Source organism: Orcinus orca, chromosome 19 (assembly GCF_937001465.1).
Source record: "Orcinus orca chromosome 19, mOrcOrc1.1, whole genome shotgun sequence".
Taxonomy (NCBI): Eukaryota; Metazoa; Chordata; class Mammalia; order Artiodactyla; family Delphinidae; genus Orcinus; species Orcinus orca.
The window spans coordinates 38593999-38607840 of NC_064577.1; the positions used below are offsets into that span (position 1 = coordinate 38593999).

Genomic DNA, 13842 nt, shown 5'->3' on the forward strand with positions numbered 1-13842 from the left:
TCACATCCTCCCTGGGCCTTGGAGGAGTTGACGGCCACTCGTTGTCCTGTCTACACCAGCCCAGGCCCCAGCACCCAGCTGCCCCCTCTGCCGGCCCCCATATGTGCAGCCCACCCCTCCCCCCCACACGGGCCCAGTGCCGTCCTCTGTGCAGCCTGCTCCGCGTCTGCGTCTGGGCCTGGGTTTCAGAACTCCCTGGTAATCAGAGCACTGAGCGGGGTGGTCAGTGGTTTCCCTGGACATAAAATACCCCTGCCCCGAGGTACCCCTACCTGACTCCACCCCACCCTGTCTCAGGAGGCTTCCTTCTCAGGCAGCATTTCCGCAGCCCTGACAGGAAATGGGCTGGAGGCTCAGCCTCCCGCCATCGCAAGACAACTTCTTGTTTCCCTGTTGCCCTGTACCAGCCCTGGGCTTGTGCCCCTTAGCTCCACCCCCAAAGCCTTCCCAGGGCTCCATCCCAGCAGCTCAGGGGCACAGGATGGTGGACATCATTGCCAAACTGACCAGGAGGCAGAGTCGGGGCCTGCGGGGACAGGTAGGGGACCCTGGCATTGCGGGGAGAGCTCAGCCTCTGATGGGGATGGCAGAGGGGTCTATGGAGTCAGGGGCTGCCAGTGGGCCTCCATCCTCTGGCCCCACTAGGAGCTGAGGGAGCCTCACCGAGGTGGGACTCTACCCTTCTTTCCTCTTTCCTTTTCTGAGGCCCCGCCTGTCTGAGAGGGGTGGCATAGGGATGCTGAGAGGTGGTGACCTGCTTCGGGGCTGGGGGGCAGGGAGGGGAGAGGCAAGGCCTGTCACCTGCCTGTGGGCAAGGGGAGGGGACTGGATTTGAGAGGGGCATGGGTGCAGCCGGGCCCCTCTTGGCTCTGTTCTCCGGACTGAGGTGGGAGACCACTTTCTCTTTCCCACTCAGTGTCCCCTGTGTCTCTAACATGACTGGGATCTGGGGCCCAAGAGCCCCTGGTGCCCTAGTCAGACCCCTGTTGACGGGCTGTGTCTGCATCTAGTCTTGGCCTCCAGGAGTTGGGGGAGGGGCGGCAGCCCTGCTCTAACCGGGGAGAGCTCCTCCTTGAAGGCCTGAGGGCCTGGAGGGCCTGGCTTCACCACCTGGCTTCCAGGAGCCAGTCTGAACCTGTCTGAGGCTCTGCCAGGAGAGGGAAGTACCTCTATCTCAGCACTGCGGGGGCTCTACAGAGAGTTCTAGAGTCTGAAAGGGCCTCGGGGCTACTTCAGTCCAGCTCTTTCCACAGCGCTGCAGCGTCCCTAGCAGGGGTTCGACTCTGCTTGCCCACCTCAGACGAAGGCCCCTCACAACCTTCCAAAGCTGCCTGTGTCTCTGGGGCAGCTCCAATCCTGAGACTGTGCTTCCCTCCGAGGGGCATTGCCCTGCCCCCGTTTGGCCTCTGATTTGCAGTCTGGAGCTCCCCAGTGTAATTCTGTGTCTTCTCTTCCTGGTGACAGTCACGTGGGGGGCCTCAACTTCTACCTCCCAAATCTCCTCTATACCGGCTGGGCGTGTTCCTTGTACAAGGCCCCGATCAGCCGGACCAGCCTGGGGCTCCCCGTGGACTCAGAGCCAGGGCCAGCAGCCTGGCCACGTGGAATTCCCCACTCCCAAGAGCCTGTCTCCTTCCTTGGCACCCTTCCAGCCCCTGTCCCCGGGATGAGCAAGGCCGCTGGGGTCCAGCTGGGGTGGGTAGGAGGTGTGTCCGGTCATCCACTTTCCTCCACCCGCTGCCCATATCCTGTTCTCCCAAGGATTTCCCTGGTTCCTGTGCCTGAACTCTCATTTTCAGGAAGTTCTTGCTCAAAGCTAACCCCAGTCTCTCCTGCAATATCAGGTGTGTTTGGTTTTTGTTTGTTACTGAAGTTTGGCATGGAATTGACTTGCGTACTCATGCAGTAATTGTTTTTGTTTGTTTGTTTGTTATAAAGCATTTTTTTAAAAATATTTATCTATTTACTTGGCTGTGCCGGGTCTTACTTGCGGCACGTGACATCTTTGCTGTGGCACGTGGGACCTTTTAGTAGCGGCATTCGGAATCCTTAGTTGCGTCACGCGGGCTCTTAGTTGTGGCATGTGGGATCTAGTTCCCTGACCAGGGATCGAATCTGGGCCCCCTGCATTGGGAGCGCGGAGTCTTAACCACTGGACCACCAGGGAGGTCTCAGTAAGTGTTTCTGATGGATCGGCTGTGTGGCTCAGGGCACTGGACCATCTCCTGGGGGTCAACTATGGTCAGTTACATCATCCTGGGTCTTGATCTCAAGAAACTCTTGCCTTTTGGGGGCAGAGAAGTTAGGCAGATGGGTGGACAATGAACGGACCACCAAGGCAGAATGCCATCAGGCCCCAACAGAGCGACAAGCAGAGTTCCAGCGGGTTAGACTTCTCATCCGAGGGAGAAAGCCTCCCCCAGGTGAGGCTTGTGGGCTGAGCACCAGCAGAGGAGCAGGATTTGGACCAGCAGGGAATGTGGAGGGAGGGTGGTGGGTTTCCAGGCTACAGGAACATCTGGAGCAAAGGCATGGGGGTAAGAAGATGCCTTTTGTGTTTGGGGGAGGGTCAGCAGGCCAGTGTGGTTGGAATACAGGATGCCACAGGAGGGCTGTTGTGGACAGAGAGAGAAGTGGTGCGGAAGGTCCCATTTCGGCCACACAGGAGCTTGTGGAGCGAGGGAGAGGAGTGGACTGGTGTACGCAGGTCTTCCTGCCCCCTCCATGCCTGGGGCCCATCACACTGTCTCAAATGGCAACACCCCCTTCTATTTTCGTTTTCTTGTTAGCAGCAGTCATCACTGAGGTGCGGTGCATTTCCCTATCACCCTGCTTGGTGCCCTCCACACCCCACCACCATTTACACACATATGCGCTAGAGTGTCAGCTCCGCCAGGGCAGATTTGTGTCCATTTGTCCACGGCTGCATTCCCAGTGCCTAGAACAGTGCCTGGCACAGAGCAGGCAGATCTTTGCTGGCCAAGTGAATGTTTTTGTAGGCACCTGCCCAAGGCCCAGTGAGAGGCTGCCTTGAGCGGGAGGTGCTTCCCCTCTCGAGCAGTTTATAGCAGCAGTCCCCAAACTTTTTGGCACCAGGCACCAGTTTCATGGAAGACCGGGGCAGGAGGGGGGGGAGGTGGGGGATGGTTCAGGCTGTAATACCAGCTATGAGGAGTGGTGGGGCGCAGCAGATGAAGCTTTGCTTGCTCGCCCGCCGCTCACCTTGGGCTGTGCGGCCCAATTCCTAACAGGCTGGGGACCACTACCGGTCCGTGGCCAGGGGATTGGGGACCCCTGGTTTATAGCTTAGTGAAGGTGTTACAGCAACAGAGGAACCTCTATGATTTTTTTAAAATTAATTTATTTATTTTTGGCTGCGTTGGGTCTTCGTTGCTGCGCGCGGGCTTTCTCTAGCTGCGGCGAGCGGGGGCCACTCTTCGTTGTGGTGCGCGGGCTTCTCATTGCGGTGGCTTCTCTTGCTGCGGAGCACGGGCTCTAGGCACACAAGCTTCAGCAGTTGCGGCATGCAGGCCCCAGAGCACGCGGGCTTCAGTAGTTGTGTCACGTGGGCTCAGTAGTTGGGGCTCGCAGGCTCTAGAGCACAGGCTCAGTAGTTGTGGCGCATGGGCTTAGTTGCTCCACGGCATGTGGGATCTTCCCGGACCAGGGCTCGAACCCGTGTCCCCGGCATTGGCAGGCGGATTCTTAACCACTGCGCCACCAGGGAAGTCCCTCTATGATTTTTTTAAAAAGATTTATTGCACAAAATTTTGATGCAGAAAAGAAAAATACTAAACAAGACCAAATCCAAGTCCTATAATTACCCTACCCAGAGATGACCTCCGTTAGCATTTTGGAGAGTTTCTAAAAACACAAAATTGGAATTGTACTGAGTTTACATTTTTGAAATCTGCTTTTCCCTTGTACCATTATGCATTCTTAGAAAACAGTATTAATCTCCTCGTGCTCTTCTGCTGCCTGGGGTTTGATAGTGTCATTAGTTATCTTTCTGGTGGGTGCTAGGCTGGGGGTGGTGGGCACACAGGAGAAATCTCGGGAGAGATCTGGAACCTGACACCTAAGCTGAGTCCTAAAGAAGGAATAGGAGTCAGCCAGGAGGGGCAGGTTGTGAGGGAGCAGAGGCCTGTAGCAGACACAGCAGAGAGGCTGGGGGCCTCCAGCAAGCCGGTGCTACTGGAGCTTGAAGTTCAAGGCAAGGGCCAGGAGTGGCAGGAAATAGGGGGGAAGACAGGCAGGTGACGGAAGGCCTCTGGGGCCCTGGTAAGGGCTTAGAGTTTGCCCAGCAGGGAGCCGTGAGGGTGTTAAGCATGACCAGGCTTATATTCTGTGTGACTGGACCCTCCAGCCCACCTCACTTTACTTTGGAGGGGGACATGGGGCTCACCTTTTCTTTGCCCTCCTTCCTCCTTCCCATCTGGTTCTTTCTCTTTCTCTTGTCTGCGATTGATTCTGAGGCCTGCAAACCCTGTATTGGGGAAGTAACGGCTCCAAATCTGGAACCGGAGGCAGTACTGGTTCCAGTTCAGAGCTTTCTTGGCAGAGGAGGAAGGAGGGCTGGGGGTTCTTTGTGGGGGCTGTAGAGTGGAGCAGGGCCCCGCCCCCCAGTGTCCTGGGGCCTGAGGCGAGAAGGAACTGGGCCCAGGCCATTTCTCTGTTCCTGCGCAACCTTTGATTCACACCTGTGAGTGTGCAGCTGGAGAACTTCGTTATCGATATTTTACTACTGTTGATAAATAATTAATCTAATTGTCCCATGCATCTGGGGCACTTCATACTTTACAAGGCACTTTCAAGAACATTTCCTCATTCTCTCTTCACTACAATTTCCGGGGTGGGGAGGGCAGACATTTTGCAGCTGGGGGAACCGAGGCAGAGAGGTGCTGTGACTTGCTGAAAGTCGCCCAAGTGGCGAGTGCCCGAGTGGGGACGATGTGACCGCGGGGCTGCCCTGAAGGTCACGTCTCCTTCCTCCCGCCACAGGTGGATGACGTCCCAGAGCCCGTGTACGCGAACGTAGAGAGGCAGCCTCGGGCCACGTCGCCTGGCGCCACCGCAGCCCACTGCACCGGCTCGGTGTGGGAGACGCACACGGACGCGGGCACCGGGCGCCCCTACTACTACAACCCGGACACGGGCGTGACCACCTGGGAGTCGCCCTTCGAGGCTGCCGAGGGCGCCGCCAGCCCGGCCACGTCTCCGGCTTCGGTGGGCAGCCACGAGAGCCTCGAGACCGAGTGGGGCCAGTACTGGGATGAGGAGAGCCGCAGGGTGTTCTTCTACAACCCGCTGACGGGCGAGACGGCCTGGGAGGACGAGTCCGAGGACCAGCCGGAGGACGAGCAGGAGATGCAGCCTGGCCTGAGCCCCGGCAGCCCCAGGGACCAGAGGGTGAGGGGCGGGGCCTCGTCTGAAAGGGCGGGGCCTGGCCAGGGTGGGCGGGGCTGGCTCTGAGGGCCTCAGAGAGAGAGGAGTCGTGGTCATGGGTGGGCGGGGCTATCTCTGAGAGACTTTGACCCCGCCTCTGTCTCCCACAGCTCGGGGGAACTAGGGTGAGGGGGCGTGGCCTGGACCGAAAGGGCCGGGCCCCTGGGGTCACTGCTGGCTCTGAGAGCCTCTGACTCTTCTGCTCCCTGCAGCCCCCCACCCCTGAGACGGACTACCCCGAGTTGCTGACCAGTTACCCAGAGGAAGACTATTCCCCCGTGGGCTCCTTCGGTGAGCCCGGCCCCGCCTCTCCCTTGGTCACACCTCCAGGCTGGTCTTGCCACGTGAGCCAGGATGGGCAGACGCTGTACACTAACAACTACACCCAAGAACAGGTAGGGGCAGTGGGCAGATGGTCCCAGACAGCCGCGGGGTCGCTCCCCTTAACACTCTAAACTGAAGTTCCCGCGCAGGCTCCAAGTCAGCCCAAGACCGAATCACCCACACCTGCCCGTGTAAACTCTTCGGGGCTATGTTGGCCTCTGGTTGGAGGGAACCTTTTGCTCCCCCATCATGAGGAGAGCTAGGTCCCTGACCATCCCTCTCCCCACAGTGGATGAGGTTGGAGGACCAACACGGGAAGCCTTACTTCTACAATCCAGATGACGCCTCCGTTCAGTGGGAGCTGCCCCAGGTAACCAAGTGGGGAAGGGAGAGTGCCGGGGAGAGGAGGGGGGCGGTTATATACGACAGTGTCTTTCTCCCCAGGTCCCTGTCCCTGCCCCTCGAAGCATCCGCAAATCCAGCCAGGACAGTGAGACCCCGGCCCAGGCCAGCCCACCTGAGGAGAAGGTGAGGGAGGGGGCATGTAGGACCAGGCAGGACCCCCGCAGAAAAACTGGGGTGTTTCTGGAGGTTCTGGAGGCTGGGATTGGGTCTGGAGGCACGGCTCCACCATAGCCCCGAGCACTAGCCTGGGCTGAATGAACCTGGGTTCTGGGTCATCCCAGGCTCAGAGCTGGGCGAGGCTCGGAGCTGGAAGGAAGTCTCTCCTGCTGCTGCTCCTGCTGTGGGAGCAGGCACCCCACCAAGCAGCGGCCAGGTGCCGGCAAAGAGGGTTCAGTGGAGACTCAGGCCCAGCCTGTGGGGAGTGGCTGGCTGAGAGGGAGGTAAGCCTCTCGCCCCCCGCCCCACCCCCGTGGCTCCCCCCTTAACTGCCTCCTCCTTCCCCTTCTTTCTCTAAGATCAAGACCCTGGACAAGGCAGGCGTGCTCCATCGAACCAAGACGGTGGACAAAGGAAAGCGGCTCCGGTGAGAACCCGTCTGCCCCCAGACTCCACGGTGGGCCTTAACGATGCCGTTCACTGAGCACTTCCCGTATGCCAGGCTCTTGTTAACCCTCAGAGCGACTTTATGAGGTCCTGTGAGGACCCTGAGGCACTGAGGAAGTGACTTGCCCCAGGTCCCTTGGCTACCAGGTGTTAGCGCTGGGAGTCCACCCCTTACGGTTGGGTGCCCCAAGCTGTGTTCTTAAACTCTGCGCCCTGCTCCTGGGGGTGGGAGGGGGGCCTCAGACCAGGACTGAACCCAAGCCCTGCCACCACCGCCCCGCCTAGGAAGAAGAACTGGAGTGCCTCGTGGACAGTGCTGGAGGGCGGCATCCTGACATTCTTCAAGGACTCGAAGACCTCGACTGCAGGTGGCCTGGTAAGGCCCAGGCGCCCAGCAGGGACCACCCCGTCTGCTCCTGACTCCTGTGGGTCTTCATCTCATCAGCCTTGCCAAAGGCTAGGTCTGAGACCGTGGAATATGAGTGTCAAGGGAGCTGGGCCTTGGCAGGGGGTGATGAGAGCAGATCACCCCAGGACAAGCACTTCCAGCCACCTTGGGCCTGGGGACCAGTCCTTGAGGATGGACAGCTCCAGCCTGGTGGGCAGGGAGACTGGGGACTGGACACACCCGCTCGCAGAGATGGGGCTGCACTCCTTTCTCCTTTCCTCTCCTAGGTGGGCAGGTAGCAAACAACCAGCCAGCCTGCAGGCTCCATGGTTAAGAAGTACCAGGATCTCTGGGGTCCAGGAACCCTTGGGCCCCCTGCCCCCAGAGCTGTGACCCCATTTTGTCCCTGAAGCCAAGGGAGCCTGGTATATTGGAGCCAGGACGCTGTGACGGGCCCAAGCTGAGCTGAGGGTGCGCTGTAACCATGCTCTCTCCAACCCTTCTTCCCTCTCCCGTAGAGGCAGCCTTCCAAGCTCTCCACCCCCGAGTACACGGTGGAGCTGAAGGGGGCCTCTCTCGCCTGGGCCCCCAAAGACAAATCCAGCAAGAAGAATGTGCTGGAGGTGAGTGGTGGGGTGGGGGAGAAGGAGAAGGGGCTTACTGATGGCTTGGGACCCTCACTAAGCAAGCCCCAAGCAGGTGGACCTGGGGAGTCAGGGCTGGAATTCTCGGGGCTCAAAACCAAAACTGCCTCCACCTTGGGGATCCATCCACAGTGTTTCCGGCATCACAGATTCTGCAGCTCCCTCTCCAGGAGTGGAGTTCACTGGAGTCCTTGGTCCTAAGCAGGGGGTCCTTGGGGAATGAAACTGTCACGCCTAGAAGCGCAGTCCTCATCCTAGCTGCTTTGGCCTGAGACAGACAGGAGGCTCTGGGTCCCCAGCTACTTGCTCTGGTAGGCTGGGACACCTGCTCTAGCTGGTCAGAGCCCAGCTTCCAACTGGCAGTGAATAAACCAGGGTAGTGGACACGTTTCTCAGGCTCTGCAGCAGGAAGAGAGAGGCCAGGTGGGGCCCAGGCAAGACCCTCCCAGGCCACTGTCCATGTGTTGTCTTCACCGTCTTCACTGTTGTGTTTCCCTTCACTGTCCATGTGTTGTCTTGTTTTTAAACTACTCTTACCCTCACCTCAGTCCCCCAATGTTTTGAAGCAGCTCACAATAGCAATGCATATGGTGAGCTGGTAAAAGCCACTGAAAGCCAGGACGCACGAAACAAGTTAGAGGAAGAGGGCAGCGCGGAGAGGGATTGGAATGATGTACAGGTGCTAAAGTTGTCGTTGCTGAAAAAAATCACCTCCAGGCTTCCTGGTTGCCAGAGTGAAAAGAGAACGGCAATCAGTTACATGGCTCTTATTATTGGGGCGGGGGGGAAACCTTCCTAGATTTTGAGGGAAATCAGTTTCTAGTGTGCAGCTCCGTTCTAGTTTAGTAAAGGGACGCTTGGGCTGCTTCAGCTAACATCCGATGAAAGCCCCAAAGGCATGACCTTCCATCTCAGCTCAGAAAAAGCAATTCCGCAAGGAGCTTGAGTGTGTCGTTTAATGATGATTCACCCAGCTTCATTCAGTTCTAGAACCAGAGTATCCACAGAGCAGAGCTGGAAACCTGTTTTGTCTCATGAGCCACTCTGATCAGTAGGTCTGGAGCCTTCTCCAGGCTTAGCGCTGTAAGCGACTAGCAATGTCTGCCGTGGACGTCAGATTGAGGAGGGACATCATATTTGCTAGGTATGCTCCTTCCTGATCTGGAGGGACATCCTTCAAACAGGGCTCTCTGAATGTCACCTCTCTGACCGGGCTTTGGATGAAAGTTTCAGAGGAGACGCTTCTGAGTTGTCTTTTCTGGCAAGGACTGGAAGGCAGATGGTGCTTTTGAGAGCTCCTCCAGCCGACGGGAAGGCTGACAGTCTTGAATGGAAATCCTGGAGGCCCCTGCTTCCCACTGGCTGGCAGCCATCCTTCCTTCACTCAGGGGTGACCTGTAGGTGACTTTGGATATTTCTCAAGAGACCGCCCCAAATTCTATATCATTGAGGATGGCTGGTCTTTCTGGTCACCCCAGAGTCACAGAAAACTTCAGTAACAGTCCCCTGAGAATGGCTGGTTTGAGCTCGGCTTACCTGTGCAGTAAACAGAATGAATGTCTTGAGCAGTATATTGATAATGTAACTAGACAGATGTGCCTCCGTATGAAACTCAAATATGAACTGAATATGTTTTGAGACAGCTGCCAACAGTAATGGCTGTTGTTTCAGAGGCATTGTTAGGCCATTCTCTGGGATAACAGACAGGGCTCCTGTCAGTTTAGGTTAGCACGAGGTTGTGCTATCTGTGGGCACACACGAGGTGCGCCCACTGAAGGTTCTCTAGTCTTTGCAGGGAGGGGGATGGGGTAGAACTTGCAGGTTTGTTTGGTTTTGTCTTGGAAAGCATTTTAAGTAGCATTCAAGTCTGAGTTAGACAGGTAGACAGCCAAAACACAGCCCTCTCTGATTCTGGAAGTTTGTACCCTGTTGTCTGAGACAGTTTTTGCTGACTCTGACTCTCATTTGACCCAAAGCTGTGGCAACCAACCATTCCCATCAACCTTGAACGTTTGGGTCTCAGAGCCAGAGGTTGAGGAGAGATCCATCCAAGTTGCCTTACCTTGTTCTTTGTAGACTTTGTTAGGGAAACAGCAGTCAGCTGAAAAATAGCCCAGGCTGTTAATATCTGCTTGCTCCTCAATAGTATAAAATAGTGGCTTTGGGCTCTCCCACCGGGAGTTTCTTTCATTGACTTTTTTGCTGGCCTGTGCTCTGGGTAGGCCTGCCGTGTTCTATGGCTCATGGAGAGACAGGATGGGGCAGGGAAAAGCACACCAGACCGTTGACAGATGTGCAGATCTTCTGTACTCAGATCCTTGCTGTGTGTCCACGAGGAAGTTGCTTACACTCACTGTGCCTCAGTTTGCCCATCTGTAACACGGAGATGCTGTTACCTACCGCTTTAATGAGGTGAAATACCTTGGCTTGGGGTGAGGCCCTTGCTCTGTTAGGCTCTGAGTTCCTGGGGACAGGAACAGGTCACCTCTACCTCTGTATCCCCCCTGGGACAGAGCCAGCGAACCAGAGATGACTGAGTGATTTGTGTCCCACCAGCTGCGGAGCCGAGATGGCTCAGAGTACCTGATCCAGCATGACTCGGAAGCCATCATCAGCACCTGGCACAAGGCCATCGCCCAGGGCATCCAGGAGCTGGTAGGCAGAGCTGGGGGCCGCCAAGGCTGGTGGGGAGGGGATGGGCAGCCATTATGCAGGGCAGCTGTGCCCACTGTGGGTGGGGCCCTCCACTCGGGCACTGGGAGCTCCATGGCACCGGTGGGTAAGTAGCCCTCTCTGCAGATGCAGATGGGCTGCTGAAGAAATTAGCCTTTCTTAAGGAAGTGAATCCAGCCTCTGGGGTTGGCCGCACAGGAGGACTCTCCGGGTGGGCATATCCTAGAGGAGTGTCCCATTCCACACTGAGGCCAGAGAAAAGTAAATACTCTGCTGAACAGCCTCAGGCTGGAAAGACCGGCTGAAACCAGAAGACAGAATTTAAAAGGATTGAATTGATGAGTCTAGCATTGTTTTGGAAGTTCAATATATCAATTGCATACGTAGAGATGGGGTAGGCCCGCTCTGACAGCTCTTCACTTGGAAACAACCTGAGGCTTTTTGATCCTTAAGTCCCTATTAAGGGACCAGGCAACACTGGGTGCCCTGCTTGGCTGTATTAATAGAGGTAGGGATCCAGATCCAGGGAGGTGATGCTGGTGAGGTTGTTGGCAGCGCTCTGGCCCCAGCTCAAACTGCAAGCTCGAACTGGGAGCCTCGTATTGAGGGATACTGACCTACTGGAGTGTGTACAGAGGAGCTAAGGAAAATTATGGGCAAGTGGACCAGGAACTGGGAGGTCGGTAGGGGTAGTCAGGATAAGAAAAGGTGGGGGAGGACAGGATGACTGTCTCCAACACCTGGAGGGCTCCATGCAGTCAAGGGAGGGGAGCGTTTGGGGTTCTCTGGTGGAGGCGAAGGGGGTTGGCCTGGATAAGGAAACAGCAAACTCCCTGCCTGGGGGTCTCCAGTCCAGGCCTGCTGGGAGGGCACTTCGGGTCCCTCACCCCATCCCAGAAGGACATGCAGCTGGCCCGAGGCTCTGCCTCTCTGAGGCTGTGTGATTCTAGTCCGCAGACCTACCCCCCGAGGAGGAAAGTGAGAGCAGCACCGTGGACTTTGGGTCGAGTGAGCGCCTAGGAAGCTGGCGGGACGATGAGGCACGGCCTGGTGCAGGTGTGCTTGGGGGTGAGGCTGGTGGAGGGGGTGGTGGGCATCCTTTGGGTGGGGTGGTGACGACCGGGCTAGGGCTGCCGGGCCAACCCCGGCACCACTGACTGACCCAGCCCTGGCATTCCCATTCCCGTTGGGCAGCCGTGCCCACCCCGGGGCACGGAGGTCTGGAGAGCGACCTGAGCAAGGTCCGGAACAAGCTCCGCAAGTTCCTGCTGAAGCGGCCCACGCTGCAGTCGCTGCGGGAGAAGGGCTACATCAGAGGTACAGGAGGGACCCGGAGAGCTGGGCGCCGGTGGCGCAGGGGCGAGGCGACGCTGACGAGCCTTTCCCCCAGACCAGGTGTTCGGCTGCGCGCTGGCCGTGCTGTGTGAGCGCGAGAAGAGCCAGGTGCCGCGCTTCGTGCAGCAGTGCATCCGCGCCGTCGAGGCCCGGGGTACGTACGTGCGCCGGCCGGCTGGGCCTGGCATTCCGGGAGCCTGAAGGCCTCCTTCCAGGACCCCAGACGGAACCCCCGGGGAGCACAGGGTCGAGGGGGAAAAAACGGGAGTTCCTGAGCAGGAATCATAGCAGGGGCTTTAGCGCCATCCCACCGAACCCGCGGTCAGCGCCTCCCTCCGCTACAGGGCTGGACATCGACGGTCTATACCGCATCAGTGGAAACCTGGCCACCATCCAGAAGCTGCGCTATAAGGTGGACCACGGTGAGGCCCGTCCCCTGTCCCTGCCCCAGGCCCGAGGGCGCAAAGGGATGCTGACCTCCTCTTCCTCCCCTCCCCCCTTTCCGCAGATGAACGTCTGGACCTGGACGACGGACGCTGGGAGGACGTCCACGTAATCACCGGCGCCCTGAAGCTCTTCTTTCGAGAGCTGCCCGAGCCCCTCTTCCCCTTCTCGCACTTCCCCCAGTTCATCGCAGCCATCAGTGAGCGCCTGAGGGAGGTGGGGCGGATGGGGTAGGGGTGGGGCTGGGCTGCCTCAGGCACCCGTCTGGCTGGGACCGCCCCCGCAAAATACTGGAAGTCAGCCCCCTCTGTTTCCCTCCCTCTCTTCTCTCTGCCTCTGACCCTTCCCCTGCCCAGAGCTGCAGGACCAGGCCCAGCGCAGCCGCTGTATTCAGAGCCTGGTGCGCTCGCTGCCCGCCCCCAACCACGACACAATGCGGCTGCTCTTCCAGCACCTGTGCAGGTGAGCCGGGGAGCCGCAGGGGAATGGAGAGGCGGGCCTGATAGGACCCTCCCCCGCACGCCTCCCCCCAGCTCTGAGCCCTGATTCCACCCCACCCCCACCGCAGGGTGATCGAGCACGGAGAACAGAACCGCATGTCCGTGCAGAGCGTGGCCATAGTGTTCGGGCCCACGCTGCTGCGGCCCGAGACAGAGGAAACCAGCATGCCCATGACCATGGTGTTCCAGAACCAGGTGGTGGAGCTCATCCTGCAGCAGTGCGCAGACGTCTTCCCGCCGCACTGACCGCGGGCCCGCACCCCTACCCCCGCTGCTGGCGCTGCGGACCTGGGAGTGGGGGCGGCGACAGTGGTCCTGCATAGAAGCGGGGCGGCTGGAAGCCACGCGGCTGGACTCACTATCTCTGAGACCCTCCGCCTCCCGCCAGTCCGCAGGCCCGTGCAAGTTCTGCACCTCTCGGTTCTGAGGGTATGGTGACCTCTGGTGGGCAGTTCGCAAAATGTGATTTTTTTTTTTTTTTTTTCTCTGATTTGGCCTGTTTGGGGGTTAATTGGGCTCTGTTCTTTATCACAGCGCACCTACTGTGCGTGTGCGAGAACGAGGGGTGGGGGGAGAGTTTTCTGGGACGGCGGCTGTTGCGAGGAGGAATTTGGCCGAAGGGCTTCCTGGCTTCGTCAGGCCTGCACCTGGTGGAGGCCTTCAGGGAGGCCCTGTGGGTCCCCGGCCGGTGCGTGGCACTGTGCCCATCATGAAGCAGCAATCGACAACCTCCCTGCTGCGGAAACAGGACTGAGCCGGGCCTCCGGCGGGCTGCTGAAGCTACCTTTCCCCAGGCCTCTGGGCTGAAGCTCCTGCCAGGCCCACTCACTGGCTGGCTGTAGACCCTCTTCATTGACTTTCCTGTTGGGGTTCTGGGCCTCTGCCCTCCCTGATCCACTTGTGCTCTGTGCAGGGGTTCTTCCTGGTCACTAAATGGGTGCCCTGCAGCTGCCACTTGACTTGCACCATTTCTACTAGTAATCCCGTCTTGCAGGAGACTGAGGCGTACAAAGGCGAAGTGCCTGGTTCAGGGTCTGGGGGGTGATCGGACTCCTCTCACACCAGAGCACAGCCTCCTGTG

The 13842-nt window shown here is 58.3% G+C and overlaps 1 protein-coding gene across 11 annotated transcripts in view; it reads left to right on the top strand.

Annotated features, from left to right (window-relative positions):
• Window positions 1-13192, top strand: part of ARHGAP27 (Rho GTPase activating protein 27) — a 30679-nt gene extending 17487 nt beyond the window's left edge. For 7 of the 11 annotated variants that reach the window (XM_033416915.2, XM_012539170.3, XM_049702294.1 and 4 more), the window contains exons 4-18: window positions 5002-5409; window positions 5658-5840; window positions 6059-6139; window positions 6214-6297; window positions 6690-6757; window positions 7063-7153; window positions 7684-7788; window positions 10366-10464; window positions 11433-11538; window positions 11677-11799; window positions 11873-11971; window positions 12162-12239; window positions 12326-12460; window positions 12618-12723; window positions 12830-13192. In XM_033416915.2, the coding sequence (XP_033272806.1) occupies window positions 5002-5409; window positions 5658-5840; window positions 6059-6139; window positions 6214-6297; window positions 6690-6757; window positions 7063-7153; window positions 7684-7788; window positions 10366-10464; window positions 11433-11538; window positions 11677-11799; window positions 11873-11971; window positions 12162-12239; window positions 12326-12460; window positions 12618-12723; window positions 12830-13007 (1944 nt within the window). In that variant the 3' untranslated portion in view covers window positions 13008-13192. Of the gene's footprint in view, window positions 1-20; window positions 539-5001; window positions 5410-5657; window positions 5841-6058; window positions 6140-6213; window positions 6298-6689; window positions 6758-7062; window positions 7154-7683; window positions 7789-10365; window positions 10465-11432; window positions 11539-11648; window positions 11972-12161; window positions 12240-12325; window positions 12461-12617; window positions 12724-12829 lie in introns of those variants that run through there. The other 4 variants (XM_012539173.3, XM_033416917.2, XM_049702296.1 and 1 more) reach the window with 4 other exon arrangements.
• The last annotated feature ends 650 nt before the right edge of the window (window positions 13193-13842 follow it).